General features: G+C 49.8%; 1 protein-coding gene across 1 annotated transcript in view; it reads right to left on the reverse strand.

Moving 5' to 3' along the window:
- The window catches only part of TRIM25 (tripartite motif containing 25), a 28,402-nt gene extending 4,141 nt beyond the window's left edge, over positions 1-24,261 (reverse strand). The window contains exons 1-8 of the mRNA XM_005656971.3: positions 23,558-24,261; positions 18,797-18,896; positions 14,207-14,436; positions 12,590-12,761; positions 9,242-9,307; positions 2,356-2,382; positions 1,958-2,029; positions 1,781-1,879 (exon numbers count right to left, since the gene is read on the reverse strand). Coding sequence (XP_005657028.3) covers positions 1,781-1,879; positions 1,958-2,029; positions 2,356-2,382; positions 9,242-9,307; positions 12,590-12,761; positions 14,207-14,436; positions 18,797-18,896; positions 23,558-24,160 — 1,369 coding nt within the window. The 5' untranslated portion in view covers positions 24,161-24,261. The remainder of the gene's footprint in view (positions 1-1,780; positions 1,880-1,957; positions 2,030-2,355; positions 2,383-9,241; positions 9,308-12,589; positions 12,762-14,206; positions 14,437-18,796; positions 18,897-23,557) is intronic.

Genomic DNA, 24,310 nt, shown 5'->3' on the forward strand with positions numbered 1-24,310 from the left:
TTAATCAGAGCTGTAGCCACTGGCCTACGCCAGAGTCACAGCAACGCAGGATCTGAGCCTCGTCTGCGACCTACACCACAGCTCACAGCAATGCTGGATCCTTAACCCACTGAGCGAGGCCAGGGATCGAACCTGCAACCTCGTGGTTCCTAGTTGGATTCGTCAACCACTGCGCCACGACGGGAACCCCATCCAAAACTATATATGAGCCCTTGGCACATGCCATCCATTCTGTCCAGCCAGCCAGACATATGTCCATCTGTCTATCCAACAGTCCAACCATCGGTCCATCTACCTGTCTATTCCTCCATCCAAGACCATTTATGAAGCCCTTGGCACATGCCATCCATTCTGTCCAGACAGACATTTGTCCATCCTTCTATCCATCAGTCCAACCATCTGTCCATCTATTCTGTCTATTCCTCCATCCAAGGCCATTTATTGCACCCCTGGCTCATCGCCACATTCTGTGCTGGATGCACAACCATGAGCCAGACGTGGTGTCTGGCCTCCTGGAGGTCATCCTCCCCCACGCAAAGCAAACCCGTCAAGTCACAACACTGTGAGCCCCACACTCTGCGCAAGGGCAGGCACACTGTCAAAGGACACAGACACAGGGCCACATACGCTCCTTGAACACTGGGGAGAGCCCAGGGGAACATTTCACCGGAGGGCTGGAATCTGAGCCAAGCAATAGAAAGATGAGAATGAAACGGAGGACAGCAGCGGAGGGAGAAAGCCTGTGCTGGGCAGAGGACAAGAGTCAAATGCAGAGTCAAGGGGACGGTGGACACGTGCTGGCCCAGGGAAGGCTGGGCAGCTGGGAGCACAGAGGCCACAGCAGGGGCAGAGGGACACGTGGGGCCACAGAGTGGAGAGCTAAGGGGTCTAGACTTTAGGTGGTGGCAGCACGGAGCCCATCGGAATCTTGAGGACCTGAATATGACCTTCGGTTGGGACACGAGCATGGCCTCCCTGCCCTTCCTGCCACCCTTCCAGCCAAGTCAGGGAAGTCTGAAGCCTGAGCCAAGCTGAGTGCCACCCCCACTCTCCTCCACCTGCTCCCAGGACACACCCATCTCTGCCCCTCCCCTCACAGGGGACCCCGGACCAGGGGGAGACAGTAGACAATCCCTAGCTTGGGAACCTGGGAAACGAGAGACTGGGGTTCTCTGCCACTCGCTGGCTCGGTGGCTCTGCAAAGGGTCCTTTTCACTGGGTCCTGGGCTTCCCTCTGGGCAAAAGGAATGGCCTGGCAAAATGTCCACTATGGCCCTAAGTCCCCAGCCCTTACTTTCCCTGCTTACATGGCAGTGCCACGAAGCACCAGGGGCTCCTAACACGAAACTCAGCACCGCCACCAGCAGCCTGGCAGCATGGTGACACCAGCCCCGGGCCAGGCCTGGCCCTCGTCCAGGGGCCAGGACTGCAGGAAGCTCTGGGGAGGCCAGCACCAAGAACCCAGGCACCCACTGCTCCCAGGCAAGCCTGCTGCGGCTGTGGGGAGAGGAGGGCCAGAGCATACTTTGCAGAGATGGGTCTTGCCCGCTGCCTGGGAAGTGGGCACGAGAGGAAGGTGCCCATGGGGAAAGGTACCAGGCGAGGCCCCGAGGCCTGGCCTGGAGGAAGGAACTCCCACCACTTCTGGGCAGTGTCTCTGCTGGCCAGGAAGCCGGAAGGGAGGCATAACAAAGCAGAGGACAGTAAGTCCACTAGGGGAGAGACACACCAAGTAGGACAGAGGCCAGGGCAAGCGAGCCAGCAGCTCAAAGCTACTCACACTCCAGGAGCTCGGGCCTGGACTTGGCGAGAAAGGTTTCCAGCACCTTCCCGCTGAGAGGCACCGAGGTCGATGGCTCGAGGGGGACTTTGGCTGCACCTGCATGAGGAACAGAGCGTCGTTTTCAGAACAAATTCAGAGCAGGCACCCCACGGCCCCCAGCCCACCGTCACTCACCCTCCTGGCCAGTTTCTTTGATATCCAAGTGTTCCGGGGCGCCGAAGCTGATCTTGCTGGATGAGGCAGTGGCTGGGGAGGAGGGAGGAGAAGTGGGAGCTGAGGACATGACACAGGGACCTCTCTGATGGCCTCCCTCCCTCCCACGCTTCTGCAAACACACACTTGGACAGCCAGGGCAACACCGTTCCGCCCAGGGCGACCCTCATCCGGCTAGTCTTATGCATTTACACTTGTCCTTTCGTCCAAGCCCAGGCCCAGCTGCCAGCACAGGACACCGTCACGGAGCCCAGGCCCCCATCACAGACCTCCAACCCCCTGCTCAGCTCTCCCTGCGGGCCTTGAGTTCTGCATCCGGGCACTCAGGACACACAAAGATGCAGAAGTGCATAACTTACCAGGTTTCTTGGTTTTCTTTTCTTCTTCTGAAAAAGAACATTTTCAGAATTCAGGTATTTTTTTTTTAAACTTTCCTTTTGTGTTTTATTTATTTATTTATTTATTTAGTCTTTTTTGCTATTTCTTGGGCCGCTGCCACGGCATATGGAGGTTCCCAGGCTAGGGGTCCAATCAGAGCTGTAGCTGCCAGCCTACGCCAGAGCCACAGCAACTCAGGATCTGAGCTGCATCTGCAACCTACACCACAGCTCACGGCAACACCGGATCGTTAACCCACTGAGCAAGGGCAGGGACCGAACCCGCAACCTCATAGTTCCTAGTCAGATTCGTTAACCACTGCGCCACGACGGGAACTCCCAGAATTCAGATATTTTAAAGCACAGCACAGTGACACTCTCAAAACACCAGAATAACAACAATGACTGCATGAATGTGACCCATACAAATAAAGCTAGGATGTTTTCACCTGAAAATAGAAAGGGTCAGTGGACAAATTAATCTACGCGATAGAAACTGGCATCATGGTTTTGGTGGGAGGGGCTGAAGGAATTTAGTGGGGTAATGAAAATTCTTTATCCTGATTTGGGTAATGGCAACAGTGAAATATGCGTGTGTCAAAATTATCGAACTGTACATTTAGGATCTGTGCATTTTCCTTAAGTAACTTTTTTTTTGAGGGAGGGTCTTTTAGGGCTGCAAGGGCAGCCTGTGGAAGTTCCCATGGCAGGGGTTGAATCAGAGCTGCTGCTGCCGGCCCATGCCATAGCCACAGCAACACCAGATGTGAGCCTTGTAAACTACACCACAGCTCACAGCAATGCTGGATCCTTAACCCACTGAGGGAGGCCAGGGATCGAACCCGCGTCCCCATGGATACCAGCTGGTTTGTCCCCACTGAGCCACAACAGGAACTCCTAATTTTTTTTAATAATAATGTTTAACACGTTTCTCTCTTTCTTTTTGGCTGTGGTGCGCCTTGGCTTGACGTGGGATCTTGGTTCTCAGACCAGGCATTGAACCTGGGCTGCAGCAGTGAAAATGCCGAGTCCTAACCACTAGGCCATCAAGGAACACCTGACTGTAGGTAAAGGATATCTACACACACACAAACACAATGCAAAACCAAACATATTTTAAATATATATATATACACACACACATAGGGAGTCAGCCAACAAAATGTGCTTGCCAAATATCACAAGGCTTTTTTTTTTTTTTTTTTTTTTTTTTTTGCTTTTTGTTTTTAGGGCTGCACCCATGGGATATGGAAGTTTCCAGGCTACAGGTCCAATGGGAGGTAAGCTGCCAGCCTATACCATAGTCATAGCAACATGGGATGCAAGCGGCGTCTGCCACCTACACCACCGCTCACGGCAACACCGGATCCTTAACCCACGAGTGAAGCCAGGGATCGAACCTGAATCTTCATGGATCCTAGCTGGGTTCGTTAACGAACCACTGAGCCACGAAGGGAACTCCCATCATAATGGCCTTTAAAAAGCAGCTGGCGTATGCGCACATGGGAACTGAATTTGGCTAAAACAATGGTCCTCGAAGTGTGATCCCCACACCAGCAGCATCGGCATCAGCTGGGAAGCTGTAGGGAGTGCAAATTCTCAGGCCCACCCAGACCTGTTGAATCTGAGTCTGGGGGTGAGGCCCAGGAGTTTATGGAACTTTTCTTTTTCTTCCGAAAAAGACAATTTTCAGAATTAAGATATTTTAAAGCACAATGATACTTTTCTTTCGATCATTTTCAATCATTGCATGAATGTGACCCTACGAATAAAGCTAGGATGTTTTAACTTGAAAGAAATAAAGGGTCAAAAGGCAAAGTAATCTATGGTGATAGAAACTGGTGTTATGGTTTTCAGATTCCCTGGGATTCTGGCAGGTGCTCAAGTTCAAGCGAGCTAGAAGATTTCAGGTTCCTTCTTTGCCACCGTCCCCACCACTGAAATGAAAAGGGGTGTTTGGGGAGTTCCCGTCGTGGTGCAGCAGAAACGAATCTGACTAGGAACCGTGAGGTTGAGGGGTTCGATCCCTGGCCTCGATCAGTGGTTTAAGGATCTGGCATTGCCGTGAGCTGTGGTGTAGATCACAGACATGGCTCAGATCTGGCATTGCTATGGCTGTGGCTTAGGCGGCAGCTGTAGCTCTGATTAGACCCCTAGCCTGGGAACCTCCATGTGCCACAGGTGCGGCCCTAAAAAGACAAAAAAAAAAGGGGGGGGTGTTTTAGATGTTAACATTACCTGCCTGCCTGCCTGCCTGTAGGATCCTTTAGCTTCCTGACCAAGCCTGCTGTCTCCCCATCAGACCCTCCCTTGGCCCCTGCCTCCCACCTCAGAGCGCTATTTCTTAGTCATTTCAATCCCCATCACCTCCCCACCTTCTACTCCTTTCTCAACCACTCCCATTGGACCAGCATCTTCGACAGACCGCGGGCCATGACCTTGGCCTCAGGCACAGGGCCCCCTCCCCGCCATCACAATTCTCAGGAGCCTTGTCCACACTCTGACGAGCCCACCACGCATTCCTTGCCGACTTCACCGCATCCACAGCTCAGTCACACCAAGAGTGGGGCTTGGGATGTGGGGCAGCGGGAAGGGGGCTTTCAGGGCTGTGCCTTGAAAAGGACCCAGTCTTAGAGCACCCACTCCTCCACTTCCTCCTTCACACAAAAAGCCTTTCCATGTTTTCCAGCTGAGCTGCCAGCTTCCTCCTCCACTTGCCCCAGGCCCCGAAGGCTCAGAATCCACTTCACTCCACTCCAGAACTAGTACCACCCATGTGTCTGCCGAAAACAGTCTAAACGCGAACAACACGCCAACAACAACAAAAACCAACCCAGAGTTCTCTGAAAGCATCACTACAACATCCCCACTGACCTTTTGGCCAACGGTTCAGGGCTATATGCATGGCCTTTAAAGAGCTTTCAGGAGTTCCTGTGGTGCCTCAGTGAGTTAAAGACCCCACTTTGTCTCTGTGAGGATGCGGGTTCGATCCCTGGCCTCCATCAGTAGGTTGAGGACCTGGCGTGGCCGTGAGCGGTGGCTCAGGTCTCAGATGCGTCTCGGATATGGGGTTGCTGTGGCTGTGGCATAGGCCGGCAGCTGCAGATTCAATTCAACTCTAGCCTGGGAACTTCCATAGGCCACAGATGCGGCCGTAAAAAGGAAAAACAAAAACAAAAACCTTCACAGTATCTCATGAGGGACACACCATGGAACATAAAATCAGTGTCTCCGTAATCCTGTGAGGGCGACATCACTATGGCCCAAATTTGATAGATGAGGAAGTTGGGGACCATCCGACGCCCCAACCCCCACCTCAACAAGGGTGATCTTTGCTGTCCCCAAGAAGTACAAAAATTGATTCTTAGGAGACAAAGGAGGGAAGGATGGAAAAACTAGTTCTTTTTATGTATAAAAGCACACTATATAAACAGATATACTACTGGTGTGGTATTAAAATTTCATGGATGGGGGTGATTAGAGGCTAAAATTTCTAAAAGGGCTTGAGGGGTAAGAGCAAAGGAGGACAATGACAGAGAAAAGGTTGAGAAGCACTGTGACGGCAGAAACACATCAAGACTGAAGAATAGGAGTTCCCGTCATGGCTCAGTGGTTAACGAATCCGACTAGGAACCATGAGGTTGCGGGTTCGATCCTGCCCTTGCTCAGTGGGTAACGATCGCGTTGCTGAGCTGTGGTGTAGTGCAGACGCGCTCGGATCCGAGTTGCTTGTCTGCATAGTGGAGCTAAGCTGATTGACCTAGCTGGAATCATATGCCAGGCCAAAAAAAAAAAAAAAAAAAAAAAAAAAAGAAAAATATGAGAATGTCAGCATCCAGGAAAAAGACTTTAGATTGTTGATGATAAAGATGATGCAAGACATTGGAAATAAACTGGAGGCAAAGATGGATAACTTACAGGAAACACTGACCAAAGAGATACAAGATATACAACTTAAACAAGAAGAGATGCAAAATACAATAACTGAAATAAAAAATTCACTAGAAGCAGCTAACAGCAGAATACAGGAGGCAGAAGAACGAATAAGCGAGGTGGAGGACAGATGAATGGAAATTATGGATGCAGAACAGAAAAGAGAAAAAAGATTGAAAACAAATGAAGACAGTCTCAGAGAACTCTAGGACAAGTTAAATCACCAACATCCGTATTATAGGGGTGCCAGAAGGAGAAGAGAGAGAGAAGGGGACAGAAAAAATATTCCAAGAGATAATAGCTAAAAATTTCCCTAACATAGGAAAGGAACCACTCACTCAAATCCAGGAAGCGCAATGAGTACCATATAAAATAAACCCAAGAGGAATACACCAAGACACATATTAATCAACTGACCAAAATTAAAGACAAAGACAAAATCTTGAAAGTGTCTAGGGAAAAGAAACAAGTAACATACATGGGAACTGCAATAAGGTTATCAGCAGATTTCTCAGCAGAAACTCTGCAGGCCAGAAGGGAGTGGCATGATATACTTAACGTGATGAAAGGGAAAAACCTCCAACCAAGATTCCTCTACCCAGCAAGGCTCTCATTCAGATTTGAAGAGAAATCAAAACCTTCACAGAGAAGCAAAAGTTGAGAGAATTCAGCAACACTAAACCAGCCTTACAACAAATACTAAAGGATCTTCTCTAAGCAGAAAAGAAAAGGCCACAACAGGGAACAAAAATTCCACAAATAACAAGGCTCACCAGTAAAGGTATGAAATCATCCGTGCACAATTATACCACCAAAATCAGAAATCATGAGAAGAGGTGGGTACAAATGCAGGACACTGGAGATGAACTTACAATTAAGAGACCAACAACTTAAAACAATCTCATATACATAGAAACTCTTATACCAAAACTTCAGAATAACTGCAAACCAAAAATCTATAATTGATACTCAAACAAGGAATCTCTGGAGAAGAAATATATCTCTTAGTAAATAAGTGCATAATCCACCATGAAGGGGGTCATTTGACATCATTCTTGGAATGCTGAAGTCTTCTTAGATCTGATTCTGATTTCCTCTCCATCAAAGAATTTATGATAATTATAATTAAAGAATGCAACTGTACAATTAAATAATACAGTTCTATAATTGTATTATTAATAACCATTTCTCTCCATGGTACAATGTAAGGTCTATAATGTCTTGTTTATCACATCACCTAGAATGGTGTAATGCCTATATTGAAGAATCAATAAGATGTAACAAATTGTGAGGACATATTTGTATAGTTATACTACTTTTTAACCAATTTATGCATTTTATATTTTACTTATTTTCAGAGGGTGTATTATTTTTGTTATTCTTACCAGTTATTCTTTTTATTATGCTATATAAAATATTTAATAGTATATAAGGCTTTCTTCTTTATAAATTTTAGTTGCATAATATACACCATTTTAATATAATGCTAATTTTTAAAGAAAAATTCAAATGTAATAGGTAATACTAAATAGTAAAGACGAAAGCCATACAAAATGGGATAAAGTATAGAATAAATTTCCTATTTGTCTCAGCATATTTTCCATTCTACTTTTTCAGAGGGAGTCACTTAATTTGTTTCTTAAGATCCATGATATAATCATCTGTGTGAATGAAATTGCGTTTAAATATATGTATGTTATTCTGTAAAAAAATAAAAAATAAAAAAATAAACTGGTAAAAAATAAAATAAAATAAAAAATTAACATATTAAAAAAAAAAAAGATGAAGGCATTACTCAGGCTCTGGAGACAGCCCAGACACTGGCACAAAATGTGAGCAACTTGAGCTTCCCCCAAGCCACCGAGAATGATACAAAGAAACAGCTCTGTGATGGCCTCAAGGGTATTGCCTCTCTGCTTTTACGAAAAGAATACTCCAGTTCCCACAGCAGCCTGTGAAAGAGCCCTGTCAAAAAGAGGTCCCTTCCCATGAAGCCTAATCAACATTCAAGTGCTCCCTCTTGGATCTGCCTGAACTCAAAGAGACTTCAAGGCAAGTCCACCCTGCATCTCTGGTGGGCTTTGTGGGTATCATTTAACACAAACAGTTTCCACACATACAGATGTTCTTTTATGTGAATACTGGCAGTCATAAAGACAAATTTTACTATAGTTTGAAGTCCATTTTTTCCTCTCAGGACACAGAATCTTCAAAAACCATCATTTTATCATCCTGATCAATGAGGAAATGATTCAAATCTCAAAAATTGTAATAAAGGATAAATTGGCCAAGGGGGGCCGGGGGAGACTGACGAACACTGTGCTACAGCAAGCAAGGCTCAGCCTCTGCTCAGGGCAGGGGCCGGGGGCCCCATCCAAGTGCCAAACTCGGGTGTCAGAGGTATTTCTCAAGACAGGCCAGCTTCCGTCGTATCGCTGTTCAGATCCTCAGATATCCAGTGCTAGAGTTCCCATTGTGGCTCAGCGGTAATGAGCCCAAGGAGTACCCATGAGAATGCAGGTTCAATCCCTGGCCTCACTCAGTGGGTTAAGGAGCTGGCGTTGCCGTGAGCTGTGGGGTAGGTTGCAGACTCGGCTCGGATCCTGCGTTGCTGTGGCTGTTGCCATAGACAACTGCAGCTCTGATTGGACCCCTAGACTGGGAACCACCATATGCTGTGGGTGTGGCCCTAAAAAGACCAAACCCCCCTCAAAAAAAAATCCAGTGCTGATAGCCCGTCAGCCCATGTGCCCCAGGGGCACTCCTGCAACAGCCCTGCAAGCTCTCCTCAGTGGGGCTGGGCGGCCCTTGCATCTCGGTGCCCGGGATGGGCTGTGCCCACCTGCAAGGAGCCGGATACCCACCACTGCCTCAGCCTGAGCACCACCAGCCACAGCCATGCTGCTGCCATAGGAACAGCTATGGGGTTACTTACTCAGAACCTTCTTCCCAGGTCGTGCAGGCTTCGGCATGGACGGCAGGCTGTACCCTCCAGGGTCCCCTGTGCCAAAGAAGAAGGGGTTATTTTTTACGGCTCTTCCACTCCAAGCCTAGGGACCGCCTCGCCATGGGTGGGAGGGGAGAGGTTTACAAAGATACTCCCTGCTGGCCTTCCCCATCCACTCAGTTACAAGCGCTAGAAACAAGGTAACAGACAAATCTGGTGTGTTCCTTCTTTTCTCTGCCTTGACATGTAGCCAAGGTGGAGTCTTTTCCCCACCAACACCCAGACCGTGACCTCTGAACCCTCTGGGAGCTTTGGTTTCTTCCAACGTAAGACAATCTCTTAGCAGTGAGATCAAGATGCCTGGTGAGTGGCATTCCCATCGTGGCTCAGTGGTTAACCAAACCGACTAGGAGCCATAAGGTTGCGGGTTCGACCCCTGGTCTCACTCAGTGGGTTAAGGATCAACGTTGCCGTGAGCTGTGGTGTAGATCACAGATGTGGCTCGGATCCCGCGTTGCTGTGGATGTGGTGTAGGCTGGCGGCTACAGCTCCAATTAGACCCCTAGCCTGGGAACCTCCCTATGCCGTGGGTGCGGCCCTAGAAAAAACCAAAACAAACAAACAAACAAAAAAGATGCCTGGTGAGTGGCAGTAATTAGAAGTTCCTTTCCCGCCCCCTGGTCTCTCTCAACCCTCCTCCCCCAGACCAGTGATCGCTGATGTCTCATTAAAGCAAACACCACAGCTACTTCACCAACAGCTTTCCCCTCCATCATGGCTGCGTCATGCCTTCTGCAGAGCCACCCAGCTGTCCAGGCTAAGACTCAGGCCCATCCTCTGGATTATACAGCAAAGATCCACCATGTGCCAGGCTCTGTGCCAGACGCCAGGGAGTGTTGCTTGAAAACAGACCCAGCCCCTGCCCTCACTGATCGCGATCTGGCAGGGGACAGGAATGGCAGGCAAGAGTAAAATGCCAGGGAGTTCCCGTTATGGTGCAGCAGAAGTGAATCTACTAGGAACCATGAGATTGCGGGTTCAATCCCTGGCCTCACTCAGTGGGTTAAAGATCCGGCGTTGCTGTGAGCTGTGGTATAAGTCGAAGATGCGGCTCGGATCCCGCATTGCTGTGGCTCTGGCGTAGGCCGGCAGCTACAGCTCCGATTAGACCCCTAGCCTGGGAACCTCCATATGCCATGGATGTGGCCCAAAAAAGACAAAAAAAAAAAAAAAAAAAAAAAAAGACAAAAAAAAAATGCCAGGGGTGCCAAGGGCCCCAGGGTATGATAAGGAACCTGGGACCTAGTCTAAAGCGCAAGAGTGGCAACAGGAAGTTTGCTAAGTGTAATGTTTCAGCTGATCTCTAAAGGCTGAGAGGAGTCACTTGGTGAAGATAGTGGAGTCTGACTGAGCCTCAAGGCGGAGGAGGAGCACGTACAAAGGCCCTGTGGCAGGGAGCTTAACATATCTGAGGAACTGAGTGCAGAGGGATGTATGGGAAGAGGAGGTACTTCGGGGCTGGACAGATAGACAGGGCCTGACCAGGCAGGGGCTTGAAAGCTGGGGTCAAGGAGTCGGGTCCATAATCTAAAAGCAATGGAAGTTCTCTGAAGAGGAGGTAGAGGAGAAGGTCCTGAGAGATCAGATTTGTATCCTGAAAAGCTCTCTCCACCTGCAACAGGGGTGGACGCAGAAGGGGCTCGTTAAGAAGCTACCGCAGGTGCTGCAATGGACAGCAGGCCAGTGTGGACTGGGGCTTTATTTTATTTTTGCTTTTTAAGGGCTGCACCTGCAGTGTATGGATGTTCCCAGGCTAGGGGTCAAATCCGAGGTGTAGCTGCTGGCCTACACAGATCCGGTCAGTCTGCGACCTAATCACAGCTCACAGCAACACCAGATCCTTAACCGACTGAGTGAGGCCGGGGATTGAACTTGCATCTTCGTGGATACTAGTCGGATTCATTTCCACTGAGCCACAATGGGAACTTCCATCAGGATATATTTTAGAAGCCAAATCTGATAATGGGTGGATATAAGCGGAAGAGTAGGGGAAGAATTCCATGTTTCTCTGACCCCCAAATTAGCCATTTCCCTACCAAATCACCCCACAACCCAGAATCCATTCAAAACCCATCTGAGCCAACCTCAGACTGTAATGGAGCAGGACCCCATGGGGTCCTTCTTCCCAAAAGAGACCCTTCTCCCCACCCAAACAGGCACTCTCCACCGGTCTCTCTTCTGTAGAAAACCTTTAACCTCCTAGGCCTTCCCTCAAAGAGTAAATTTAATCATAGAAGTGAGACAATGCAGAAAGAAAGGCAAACAGTCAAGCAAGACAAAACAATAAGAGTTTAGGAGTTCCTGTCGTGGCACAGCGGAAACGAATCCGACGAGGAACCATAAGGTTGCAGGTTCGATCCCTGCCTCACTCAGTGGGTTAAGGATCTGGCGTTGCTGTGAGCTGTGGTGTAGGTTGCAGATGCAGCTCAGAACCCGCATTGCTGTGGCTGTGGTGTAGGCTGGCAGCTGTAGCTCTGATTGGACCCCTAGACTGGGAATCTCCATATGCCGTGGGTGTGGCCCTAAAAAAAAAAGACAAAATAGACCAAAAAAAAAAAAAAGAGTTTAGTCATTAAACAAAGTCAAGGACATTTAGCTCCTCCTCAAGGGCTACAGACAATAATCTGAGCCTGATCCTTGAGCTGTTTTGCAGATACTGAAACCCCCACTGGAAGGAGGAAGTTAACTGTGTGCTGCCCACAAACACGTAAACCCCAGACAGGCAGGAACCAAAAGGTTGATGTTTATCTCACCACCCACCAATCAAAACGATGTCCACGAGCTAATCACACAGCCCACAACCCCACTCCCTCACTTTGTTCTTAAAAACCTTTCCCTGAAAGCCTTTGGGGAGTGGGGGGCCTTTTAAGCACTAGCTACCAGTCTAGCCAGACTCCGTGTTTGGTATCTTGCAACACACACCGCACTTTCCATCATCACGACCCCGTGTTCGTCACTTGGCCTGAACGCACTCGGGTAAGCAGACCCAAGTTTGGTTCCGTTACATGACTCAGACAGAAAGAGCCCATCTAGAAAGTCCCATCACAACATCCAGCCTCCAAAAAGGTTTTAGGAAGGATGGCTACAATCTCAGGATGAGGCCAAGACTCCCTAGATGGAGGACTCTCCTAGATGGAGGACAACTGTCCTGTAACCCCTGAAACTCAAGCCCCAGTTCTTCAGATCAAGAGCCTCTCTCCCACCCCAAGACGCCAAAGGGACCCCTCCCCATTTCTGGGGTGCTGGGAGAGAGCCCGGGAGGTTGCCGATGGCTACCTGGGGCAGTGGGCTCCTCGGGCTTCTTGTCCTGGGACTGTCTGAGGTACCGCTTCAGCTCATTTTTGAGGTCGGAGGTGCCCTGACAGACGCCCTTTATCAGCTCATGGTTCAGCTCCACCTTGGGGACGTAGACAGGCTTCGTGGTGATTCCTTGTAGTTTTGCTGCTTTCTGCAACAAGCCAGGGGGTTAGTCCAGGCCACTTTGGGGAAGCTGGGGCCAGGACTCAGGCTTCATATGAGAGCCCCAGAGGAGTTTCCCTTTGCCACAGGTTCTAAGTCCCATCGGTCTCTCAAATTAGAGCCAGAAGTCGCTGGAGGTTAAAGTACCACTTTGAGTTCGATCCTGAAATCCTATAAAATTGGATGTGATATTCATTGTACAACTACAAATGTAATAAATTCACTGAGTAATAATAATAATAAAAAAAAAAGTTCGATCCTTGGTCTCGCTCAGTGGGTTATGGATCCGGTGTTGCCATGAGCTGTGGTGTTAAGTCACAGACGCAGCTTGGATCCCGTGTTGCTGTGACTGTGGCCATAGGCCAGCAGCTGCAGCTCCAATTTGACCCCTAGCCTGGGCAGCTCTAAAGGCAAAAAAAAAAAAAAAAAAAAAAAAAAGAAAGAAAAAAAAAAAAAAGAAAAAGCTACAGATATTACTAAGATCCTGAATCTTTGAGTTAATCAGAAAGATGATTCTCCTGGGTGGGCCTCGCTTAATCAGGTAAAAGTCCTTAAAAGAGGGACTGGGCTGGAGGGAGAAATTCTTTTTTTTTTGGCAGTGCCCCTAGTAGTTGGAAGTTCCCAGGCCAGGGGTTAAACCCACACAGCAGCAGCAACCCGAGCCACAGTAGTGACAATGCCAGGTCCTTAACCCACTGAGCCACCAGGGAACTCCTTTCTGCTGGTTTTGAAGTAAGCTGCCAAGCTGAGAGAGGGTCATGGGGCAAGGAATCAAGGCAGTCTATAGGAACTTTAAGGGGACCTGGCTGACTGCCAGCAGGGACACAGGGACCCTGGTCCTGCACCACAAGAGACTGGATTCTGCCAACAAGCTTGTGAGCTTGGAAGACAACCCTGAGCTCCATAAAGAATGTAGCCTGGTGAGACCTAAGCCATGACCCTGAGCCATGGAAAGTGTGAGGTAACAGACAGACGTTCTTCTGAGCCACTCAATGTGTGGGAAGTTGTCATGAAATGTTGAAAACTGGAGTTCCTGTCGTAGCTCAGTGGTTAACAAATCTGACTAGGAACCATGAGGTTGCGGGTTCGATCCCTGGCCTTGCTCCGGGGGTTAAGGATCCAGTGTTGCCGTGAGCTGTGGTGTAGGTCGCAGACGCGGCTCAGATCCCACAGTGCTGTGGCTCTGGTGTAGGCTGGGGGCTACAGCTCCGATTCGACCCCTAGCCTGGGAACCTCCCTATGCTGTGGGTGCGGCCCTAAAAAGACAAAAGACGAAAAAAAAGAAATGTTGAAAACTAATACAGTATGTATCCCAGGGATGTTTCCCGTGACCTCCCACAGCCCCAAGTCCTGGAGGGTCTCCCGCCACACCGCCTAGTCCACACCATCACGCCAAGCAGAAAGAGGGTTCAACAAGGTCCGCCTACAACCCACCTCCAGAAACTCAAACTCGTCCCCCTTAGTCAGGGCAAGTTCCACCTCCTCCTTCAGGGTCTGGATCTCACTCTTCTTCTTGAGGAGGACCTGGTAAATGTGGTCAAACTTGCTGTTGACCCTCTTCTCCTCTTCTTTTATTTTTCGAGTCGAGTTGGCCTCATAAGCATCAATGTGAGCCTTCATTTCCATGTATTCTTGTCTAAGCTGGTCCATCTTCCTGTGCGCACCTCCTGAGACGCCAGAACAAGAGGGAACCCATTAGATGGGCAAAAAAGCTAACCCGCAAGACCAGGGGCTGGTGAGACATGGAGCACCAGGAACTCTACCTGTCCTTGGTGGGAGTACAATGGGCACAACCACTCTGGAAAGCAATCTGGCAATATCCGGTAGATTTGAAGGGGCTTATCCCCTAAGATCCCAACTCAAACCAAAGAACAGACTCGAGAAAAAAAAATCTCAGACCTCTGCCCCTGAGACGAACAAGACTGCTCGAAGCAGCACTGTCTGAATTAGCAAAACCCTAGAAACGACCTGAATGTTTTCAGTGGAAGCCTGAAAATTATTCACAGGATGAAATATTAAACACTAATGAGGGCGAAACAACTTGTAGAAGAAGACAGCCCGTATGATGCCTTTATACAAAGCTTAGAAACAAACAGAATGGGAGTTCCCATCGTGGCACAGTGGTTAACGAATCCGACCAGGAACCATGAGGTTGCGGGTTTGGTCCCTGCCCTTGCTCAGTGGGTTAACGATCCGGCGTTGCCGTGAGCTGTGGTGTAGGTTGCAGACACGGCTCGGATCCCGAGTTGCTGTGGCTCTGGCGTAGGCCGGTGGCTACAGCTCTGATTGGACCCCTAGCCTGGGAACCTCCATATGCCGTGGGAGCAGCCCAAGAAATGGCAAAAAGACAAAAAAAAAAGAAAAGAAAAGAAACAAACAGAATGATATCATTTATTGCTAAAGGAAAACTATGTAATAAAAGCAGAGAGGAACACATGGGAATGGATCAATAAATCAATAAATTCAGGATAGTAGTTGCTTCTGGAAGACTGGAAGGGGATATAAACAGGGAGAAGCAAAGTGGAGGTTTTATCTTCCTTGGTGATTTTTTTTTTTCAGAAAATATGCACATGGAGGTTCCCAGGTTAGGGGTCGAATCGGAGCTGTAGCTGCCAGCCTACACCAGAGCCACAGCAACGCCAGATCCGAGCCGTGTCTGCAACCTACACCACAGCTCATAGCAATGCCGGATCCTTCACCCACTGAGAGAGGCCAGGGATCAAACCCGCAACCTCATGGGTCCTAGTTGGATTCGTTAACCACAAGCCACGACGGGAACTCCGGTGATATTTTATGCCTCAAGCTGGGAAGCAGTACATGGGCAGTTTTAAGGGTATGAAGCTGCTTCAGAAAATTTCCTCTAGAACTTCACTATCCAATGCTATAGCCACTTGTTACCTCTAGCTACAAATCACTTGAAACATGGCTAGTGCAAATCAAGCTGTGCTCTAAGTGTAAAACACACATTGGTTTTCAAAGACTTGGTACAAAAGAAAGGAATATGAACTATCTCAACACTTTATTGATTAAAATATCTGGGGCATGCTGAGTTAAGGAAAATATGTTATTAAAATTAATTTCATGTGCTTTTCAAATTAAAGTTATATATGGCTCACTTTCTATTTCTACTGGACAGCACTGCTCTAGAAGCTGCCGTTTCACTTTACACATTGAGTAACTCGGCAGCTCAGAATGAAACATCACAAACAGAAACACACACAAGAGGGGCAGAGAGGTTGGAATTTAATTATTTCTTTATCCAACACTTTGCCACTTCCAGTGTGCCTACCAATGCCCCTGAGGATTCATCCTCCTTCTCCTCTTTTCCGTAAGAGAACAGCCCCTGGGGTTCAGATGGGCGTGAGGCTGCCCCACCACAGACTACATTTCCCAGCCTCCCCTGCAGCTGGGCTTGGTCATGTGACTAAGCTGTTGCGAATGAAACAGAAGCAAAAGTGATAATAAGATGCAACATTCTTCTTCCTAGCGTCCTTCCTTCTTTCTAGCCTGTGACAAGGCTCACAGGCTAGGGAAAAAAAAAAAAAAAAAAAAAAAAAAAACATGTAATGGTGATTCGGCTGCAACCAAAGAGATGAGGAAGGACAATAAGAAGGAAAGATCCGGAACCTGAAAGATCACACGGAGCAGAGCTACCCCTCTAGCCTGAGTTGTTCTGGTCTGGCCTTGAATGGTCACAGTGAGCAAAATAAACATCTATCCAACTTAAGTCTCTGAATTTGGGGAGTATCTTTGTTACAGCAGTTTAGCCTGCACCCCCCCCAACTGATAACTACTTTCATGTGCATCCTTTCATTTAAGCCACATAGTCATCTTTGTTTTAGGGCTTTTTTTTGGTTTTTTGCTTGTTTGTTTGTTTGTTTTAAGGTCGCACCTGTAGCATATGGAACTTCCCAGGCTGGGGGTCGAATTGGAGCTGCAGCTGCCAGCCTACATCACAGCCACAGCAACACGGGATCTGAGCTACGTCTGCAACCTACACCACAGCTCATGCCAACGCTGGATCCCTGACCCACTGAGCAAGGCCAGGGATCGAACCCACATCCTCATGGATACAAGTCAGGTTTGTTTCCGCTGCACTGCAATGGGAACTCCCCACAGAGTCACCTTTGGACAGAGGTTGTGATTCCTTCATGTAGATGGGAAAACTAAGGCTCGGAGATTTGCTGATATGACCAAAGTATCAGAGGCTAGTAGTCTAGCCCAGATGTCATCTAATGGAACCACAGCTGCCGCAATAGAACTGGATGCTGCAGCTTCAGAATGAGCTGCTTAAAAATCAACTCTCCTTTCAATATAAGAACATTATAACTTTACAAAAATTATGAAAACTAGAGGGGAAAAAACATCCCTATTCCCACCACTCCAACCTTTGCACTACTCCTCCTTTACCGTTATTTCCTTCTGGTCTTTTTTCCTCTACTTCCTGTAATGGGTTGAATGGTGGCCCCCAAAGATACATCCACTTTCCAGAACCTGTAAATGGGACCTTACCTAGAAAAGGAGTCTTTGCAGATGCAATTAAAGTAGGAATCCCCAGATGAAATCACCTAGATTACCAGGGTGGACCCTAAATCCAATGGCCGGTATCCTTATTAGAAATAAAAGGAGATGGGAGGTCCTGTCATGGCACAGCAGAAACGAATCCGACTAGGAACCATGAGGTTGTGGGTTCGATCCCTAGCCTTGCTCAGTGGGTTAAGGATCCGGCATTGCCGTGAGCTGTGGTGTAGGTTGTAGACGAGGCTCGGATCTGATGTTGCTGTGGCTCTGGCGTAGGTCGGCAGCTGTAGCTCCAATTGGACTCCTCACCTGGGAACCTCCACGTGCTGTGGATGTGGCCCTAAAAAGCAAACAAACAAAAAAAAAGAAATAAAAGGAGAGAAGACATGGCGGGAGGAGGACATATGAAGATGAGGACAGAGATTGGAGTGATGCGGCCACAGGCTAAGGAACGCCTAAACCATCAGAAGCTGCAAGAGGCAAGGAAGGACTCTTCCCCAGAACTTTTGGAAGGAGTATGACCCTGTTGACACTTAGGAGGTCTGGCCTCCAAAACTGTGAGAGACCACACTTCCGTTGTCATAAGCCAAGTTTGTGCTAAGTTGTTTCAGTAGCCCTAGAAAATGAATACACTTTAAAAAATAAACAGATGCAACTTTTCCTTCCTGTCTTTCTCCCACTTAACTCATTACCACTTTTTATATTACTGTTTTCACTCTACTTTTTTTTCTTTTTTCTTTTTTTAATTTTATAGCCACACCCACAGCATGTGGAAATTCCCAGGCCAGGAGTCAAAACAGAGCTGCAGTTGCCAGCCTACACCACAGCCACAGCAATGCCAGATCCAAGCTGCATTTTCTTTTTTTCTTTTTCTTTTTCTTTTTTTTTTTTGTCTTTTTGGCATTTCTTGGGCCGCTCCCACGGCACATGGAGGTTCCCAGGCTAGGGGTCGAATCGGAGCTGTAGCCACCAGCCTACGCCAGAGCCACAACAACGCAGGATCCGAGCCGAGTCTGCGACCTACACCACAGCTCACGGCAACGCCGGATCCTTAACCCACTGAGCAAGGCCAGGGATCGAACCCGCAACCTCATGGTTCCTGGTTGGATTCATTAACCACTGAGCCACTACGGGAACTCCCCAAGCCGCATTTTTGACCTACACTGCCAACGAGGGATGCTTAACCTATTGAGCAAGGCCAGGGATGGAACCCACATCCTCATGGAGACTACATCGGGTCCTTAACCCTTGGAGCCACAAGAGGAATGCCTAACCCTAATTTTTAATGATTCCCTCCACCCAAAGCTGGGCTGTAGGAAGGTTTTGGGTCTGTCAAGGATCTCTCTGAGCACATAGCTTTTTGCATGTTTTCAAAGGCTGATGTTTACGTCTGACACTGTGAGTGAACCCAACATGAGCCATGGGGCAGTCAGGGCTGAGCCTGTCCTGCCTGGAGGAGGAGGGAGGCTGCAGAGCCAGGCTGTTGGTGGGAAGCCTCGTCACTCACCCGCACATCCTGCTGTTTAGCTCTCACGTCCTCCAGCGCTCTCGATGCACCGTTGATCTGACTGTACATGATAGTCAGTTTATGCCTCAGCTTGTTCTATGGAGGAAACAAACCAGGTGAGAAAACACCTCGTCCCAGACGCCACCAGCACTGGACGCCAGGGACCACCCCGAGTCTACCCCACAGATGTTTCCACGTCTTGACTGTTGTAGCTTTTTTTTGGAGGGGGGGAACATTCTCATATTTACCCCCCTCCCTTCATCCTTTCTGGGGGCCAGGACAATAAAGAAGTTACAAGCATAGGATTTGGAGCCAGACAGTCTAGACTCCCAGCTATCCAGCTGCCTCCCACCTATGTCCTTGGCCATGAAACAGATGCAACTGTTTCCACCCTGCAGGGCTAGTAGGGGGATTATCTGAGGCCGTAGCACAGCACCTAGATCTACAAGGACAAATGTCCTTAGTAAATCTCAGCTTGGGTTATTCTGGGCTTCTCCGCAGATGATGAAACTGAGGAAAGAAGACAGCAAGGTGCCCAAGCTCACAGAGACAGAATGAGCTGGGACAGCTGCTTCAGTGAGGGGCAGAGGAGGGTGTTCAAACCAACCCTCCCACTGCAAACAGCCAGAAAGGCAGACACAATATGGGGGGAGGGGGTCCTACTAAAAACCAGTGAGGAGCTAACAAAGCAGGGAAGGATTATGTGATAAGATCCAAGAAGGAGTTCCCACTGGGGCTCAGTGAAAACGCATCGGACTAGGAACCATGAGGTTGCGGGTTCAATACCTGGCCTCACTCAGTGGGTTAAGGATCTGGTGTTGCCGTGAGCTATGGTGTAGGTCGCAGACGTGGCTTGGATCGTGCGTTGCTATGGCTGTGGTCTAGGCCAGAGGCTAGAGCTCCGATTCGACCCCTAGCCTGGGAACCTCCATATGCCGTGGGTGCGGCCCTAAAAAGACAAAAAAAAAAAAATCCAAGAGAAGGAAACCCAGAGATAAGCCTGGCCTCGGGGGTTGTTCTCCCAGAACCACCTGCTCGTTCCGATGTCAGCCTCAGAGAGGCAGGGAGACACAAATCAGAGTCCAAAGCTCACTTGTAAGGGCCACAGGCAGGGAGGGCTACACCATAGGAATAAGGATGAAGCGGCAGAAGACCGGCTCACCAACAGCTCAATCCCTGAAACTGAATTAAGGGGATTCAGCATCGCTGCTAAGCCCCTAGCCACCTTCAGATACAAAGGTAGATTATGCAAGATGGAAGTTAATACTATCTGAAGCCTCTTAGTATTTCCATAAATTTCCATAATCAGTATCTGAATTTCACCCTTCTCAGGCAAAATGTTGGGGCATAGAACTGAGTAGGAAAATCACCACCACAATAATGGCAGCTAATGTTTATCATGTACTTACTCCAAGCCAGGCATTGTTCTCGGTTTTCCACATATTAACTATGTAAAGCTAAAAACAACACGAGGAGGTAAGGGTTATCCATCCTTTATAGATGATCACTGAAGCACAGAGTATTTAAGTGGCTTGCCCCAGGTCACATCGCGATTCATGGGTGTTACAATTACAGACTCATGTCCAAACTAAGCACACGGGAAATTTCTAGGGAAAAAAATATATGTTCCCTAACAGGCTGGCTCAACAATACTCTGGCCCTCTCTTCCATTTCATGGCCTTTCCCACTCCACCAGAGCTCTGCAGGGCTGAACCTGACCTTGACTCTTGAACAACCCAGTGACAGTCACATGTAACAGCTGGAAGAGACCAAGGCCAACCTAATTCAACCCAAAAGCCCAAGTCACTGATGACATTTCAGATGTGACCTCTGTAACAGTGTGCTTTGACCTGGCCTCTAACAGTGGCCAAGATAAACTATTGGCCAAAGGCAGAAGGTCAGGCCCAGGAGTTCCCATGGTGGCGCCGTGGTAATGAACCCCACTGGTATTCAAGAGGACACAGGTTCGATCCCTGGCCTTGCTCAGTGGGTTAAGGATCCGGTGTTGCCATGAGCTGTGGTATAGGTCGCAGACATGGCTGGGATCCTGTGTGGCTATGGCTGTGGCGTAGGCCAGCAGCTGCAGCTCCGCTTCCACCCATACCTGGGAACTTCCATAAACCACAGGTGTGGCCGTTAAAAAAAAAAGGTCAGGCCCAGGAAGATCTGGTCTCACTGGTCTTGGAGTTGGAAGAGACCTCAGGACACCTGGGAGCTACCAACGGTTTCACCTCCAAGACCCACTGTTAGCAAGACCCTGAACTTATTATTCTGAAAGATTTTGCCCACCATTAATCAACTGTATACAACAGTCCCCTGATGGTAGACGGCTATAGACAAAAAGAAAGCCGCCAAGATGTTGATAGCAGCGACAATGCCCGAATCAAGGGAAGGGGATTTTTCGAAGTTCTGAGGATCCCTTCACAAACTGGGGATTTGATGCCTCGATGTGGGACCCAGAGGCCCGAGTCCACCCCGCACCAGTGACTGAGCCAAGCTGGGCCGGCTTTGGCTCCACCACCAGTACGGACCAGCAGTAGGGCTGGAAAAGGAGAGGGTTAAAGGTCACAGCCAGCTAGGACACTGGGAGGTAGTGGAGGTGGGGGGAGGGGGCGGGTGGCAGAGGAAGGCCTGTGACAAGGATTAAAAAGCCAAGCGTGTAGGGCACACAAATAATCCAGTGACAGACTCCAGCTCCAGACCCTGCAGGCTGAGGAAGCTGAGGCTCCACACCAGGCTGAGAAGGGCCTTTCTGCCCCTACTTGCCTTCTGCCTCCTAGACAAAAACTTCTAGAAGGGCTCTTCTTTTTTTTTTTTTAGGGCCACACCAGGAGCATACGGAAGTTCTCAGGCTGGGGGTCTAATTGGAGCTGTAGCTGCTGGCCTGCACCACAGCCACAGCAATGCCAGATCCGAGCCACATCTGCGACCTACCCCACAGCTCATGGCAACGCCAGATCTTTAACCCACTGAGTAAGGCCAGGGATCGAACCCATGTCCTCATGGATACTAGCTGGATTCGTTACTGCTAAGCCATGACCGGAACTTCCTAGAAGGCCACTCCACAGGAGCCGGGTTGCCCTAGAACTCAGGCTCACACACCCTGAGGCAAAGAGGATCCAGGCAGCCTGACACCGTCCACACAGCAAACTCTCTTCCGGGCATTTCTGAGCAGCTTAAACGATAACGGCAGCTCTACAAAGCATTCACTGTAAAACGCAGCTTATGGGTCGCCTCATTCAATCCTCCCGGTAGCCTTCTGAGATAGGTATTGCTATTGGCCCCTTTTATGAGTTCCCAGCTAGGAAGCAGAGCCAGAATCCAAACCCAGGTCTCAACATCCAGCTCTGGTCACAGCCCATGTTAAGCAGCCTGACCCGTAGGGCCTGCCTACAAAGCACTTCCCACACAGCTCAAGACGACCCAAAACAGGGGAGGGAATGCTAGGAATCCCATTTTACAGATGAAGAAACTGAGGCTCAGAGAACGACAGGGACTTGCCCTGAACCACCGCTAGCAGGGCAGAGCAGGGCTCCAGGCTCCAAAGACCAGCCAGGGTCTTCCCTGCAGCAGGTGGAGACCTGGGTGGGCCAGACCTGAGATGACTGTACCTCCAAAGTCACCGGCCAGGCACTGCCTGAGGCCTGGTTCCTGGGACTCAGGGAGAAAGTCCACAGGAACCCAGGGCAGACTGGAGAAGCAGACCAGGCCAGGGGTGGGCTGTGGCCAGTTGGGAGCAAGGCCTGCACCCAGGTCCTGGTGCCACAGGGCTTATATCTCCTTTGCCAGCATAAGGACAGCCCTTCTTGCTCCCCTTAACAAGTCCTCATGAGAGAAAGGAAATCAGGCCTCACTTTTGAGCTTAGATAACAAAACTTTGCCTACACCTTTTCAGCCTCTGCCTTGAGTCCACAGGGAGAAATTATGATCCCAAAACCACTGAAAGCATCACAGATCCAAAAGCCCTCTTAAGAATCCACCTGGCCCCACCTCCTCGCTTTAGGAATGAAGACCAATCCCGGACTGAAAAGTGGCCAGGCAGGAGAGAGGGCTCTATGGCGCAAGAGTCTGGCTCTCCCTGTGCATCATATCCAAGAATTCCTGGGACGCTGCCCACCCTTCCACTCAACACGATCCTCCCTGGTCACTAGAAGTCTCTGGCTCACCAAAGGCTTTTTCGCACATGACCCCCAACAAACCTCCAGAAGTGTCTCACACTCTGAATGTTGCGGACTTGGTTTTGAGGCTGGTCCATGGGGAGAAAAGGCAACTGTGGAGGCAGCCCAGATGGCAGCTCAATTCCCCCTTGGCCACTTGGGTTAGCTCAGGCTAAATGACCTTCTCTGAACCTCCACTTCCTCAGCTGTAAAATGGAACTCATGGTACCCACCTCCCAGGTGCTATCAGGATTTATTGAGAGAACAGAGGTAACCTCCAGCACTATATCTGACCTTCAAAACCCTCTTCTAAACATCATCAGACAAGTGCTAGGCTTAAGGCAAGCATGAGTCTTCAGTGGTTCCCTTTGTAAAATGGGTGAGTGGGGTGGGCATAGGGGAGGTGAACCCGGAATGAGAGGAAGTTTGTACCTTCTCCCAGCCCCTTTCTACCCTGAAACCCCCAAGCCCCTGCCCCATCTCAGGCCCAGCAAGGCCCCTCCCTCGCCCCGGGGTGATCCAAGGTAGCCCACTGTGGTGCCCTCTGCACAACCCAGTAGCCCCAGGCTGCCCCTCTGTGCCCTGGGCCACCACTCCTACCTCCAGGTCGGTGCTGGCCTGGCTCAGGGGTGCAGGCGAGCAGGTCTTGTGCTCCACCAGGCAGACGTGGCAGATGCACTCGCTGTGCTCAGGGCAGAAGAAGTCTCGAAGCCGGTTGTGCTGGGGGCACTTGCGGCGCATCAGGTCTCGGACTGGCGGCTGCAGCGGGTGGTCCCGGAAGGCGGGGCTGTCGAGGTGCGGCCTCAGGTGTTCCTGGCAGAAGGAGGCCATGCACACGAGACAAGTCTTGACGGCGGTCGCCTGTAGGCAGTGGTCACAGGCCACTTGGCCGGCCGGGCTGGAGGCGGCGGCGCGGGCGGGCGGCGTCCAGCCATCGCTGTCGAGGACCGCGGGCCGGGCTTGCTCGGCCTGCAGGAACTGCTCCACCACCGCGCACAAAACGGTGTTCTTGCGCAGCTGCGGCCGCGTCTCGTAGCCCGTGCGACACTGCGGGCACAGGTACGGCGGGCCCTGGACGGCCCACGTCTCATCCAGGCACAACCCGCAGAAGTTGTGGCCGCACGGCGTGGTGACCGGCACCTTGAAGGGCTCCAGGCAGATGGAGCATGACAGCTCCTCGGCCAGGGGGCACAGTTCCGCCATGGCGCTCCGTGAGGGGACCCGACGTGACGCGCGGGAACTGCCGCGACTGCTGCGCTATCGCCCCGATGCCTCCAAGGAAACGAAACTGAGCTGCAGGAGGGGCGGTCCCCCGGCCTTTCAGGAAGTCACGTGGGGTAGGGTGGGGTTGAG

This window comes from Sus scrofa, chromosome 12 (assembly GCF_000003025.6).
Source record: "Sus scrofa isolate TJ Tabasco breed Duroc chromosome 12, Sscrofa11.1, whole genome shotgun sequence".
In the NCBI taxonomy this organism is placed as follows: domain Eukaryota; kingdom Metazoa; phylum Chordata; class Mammalia; order Artiodactyla; family Suidae; genus Sus; species Sus scrofa.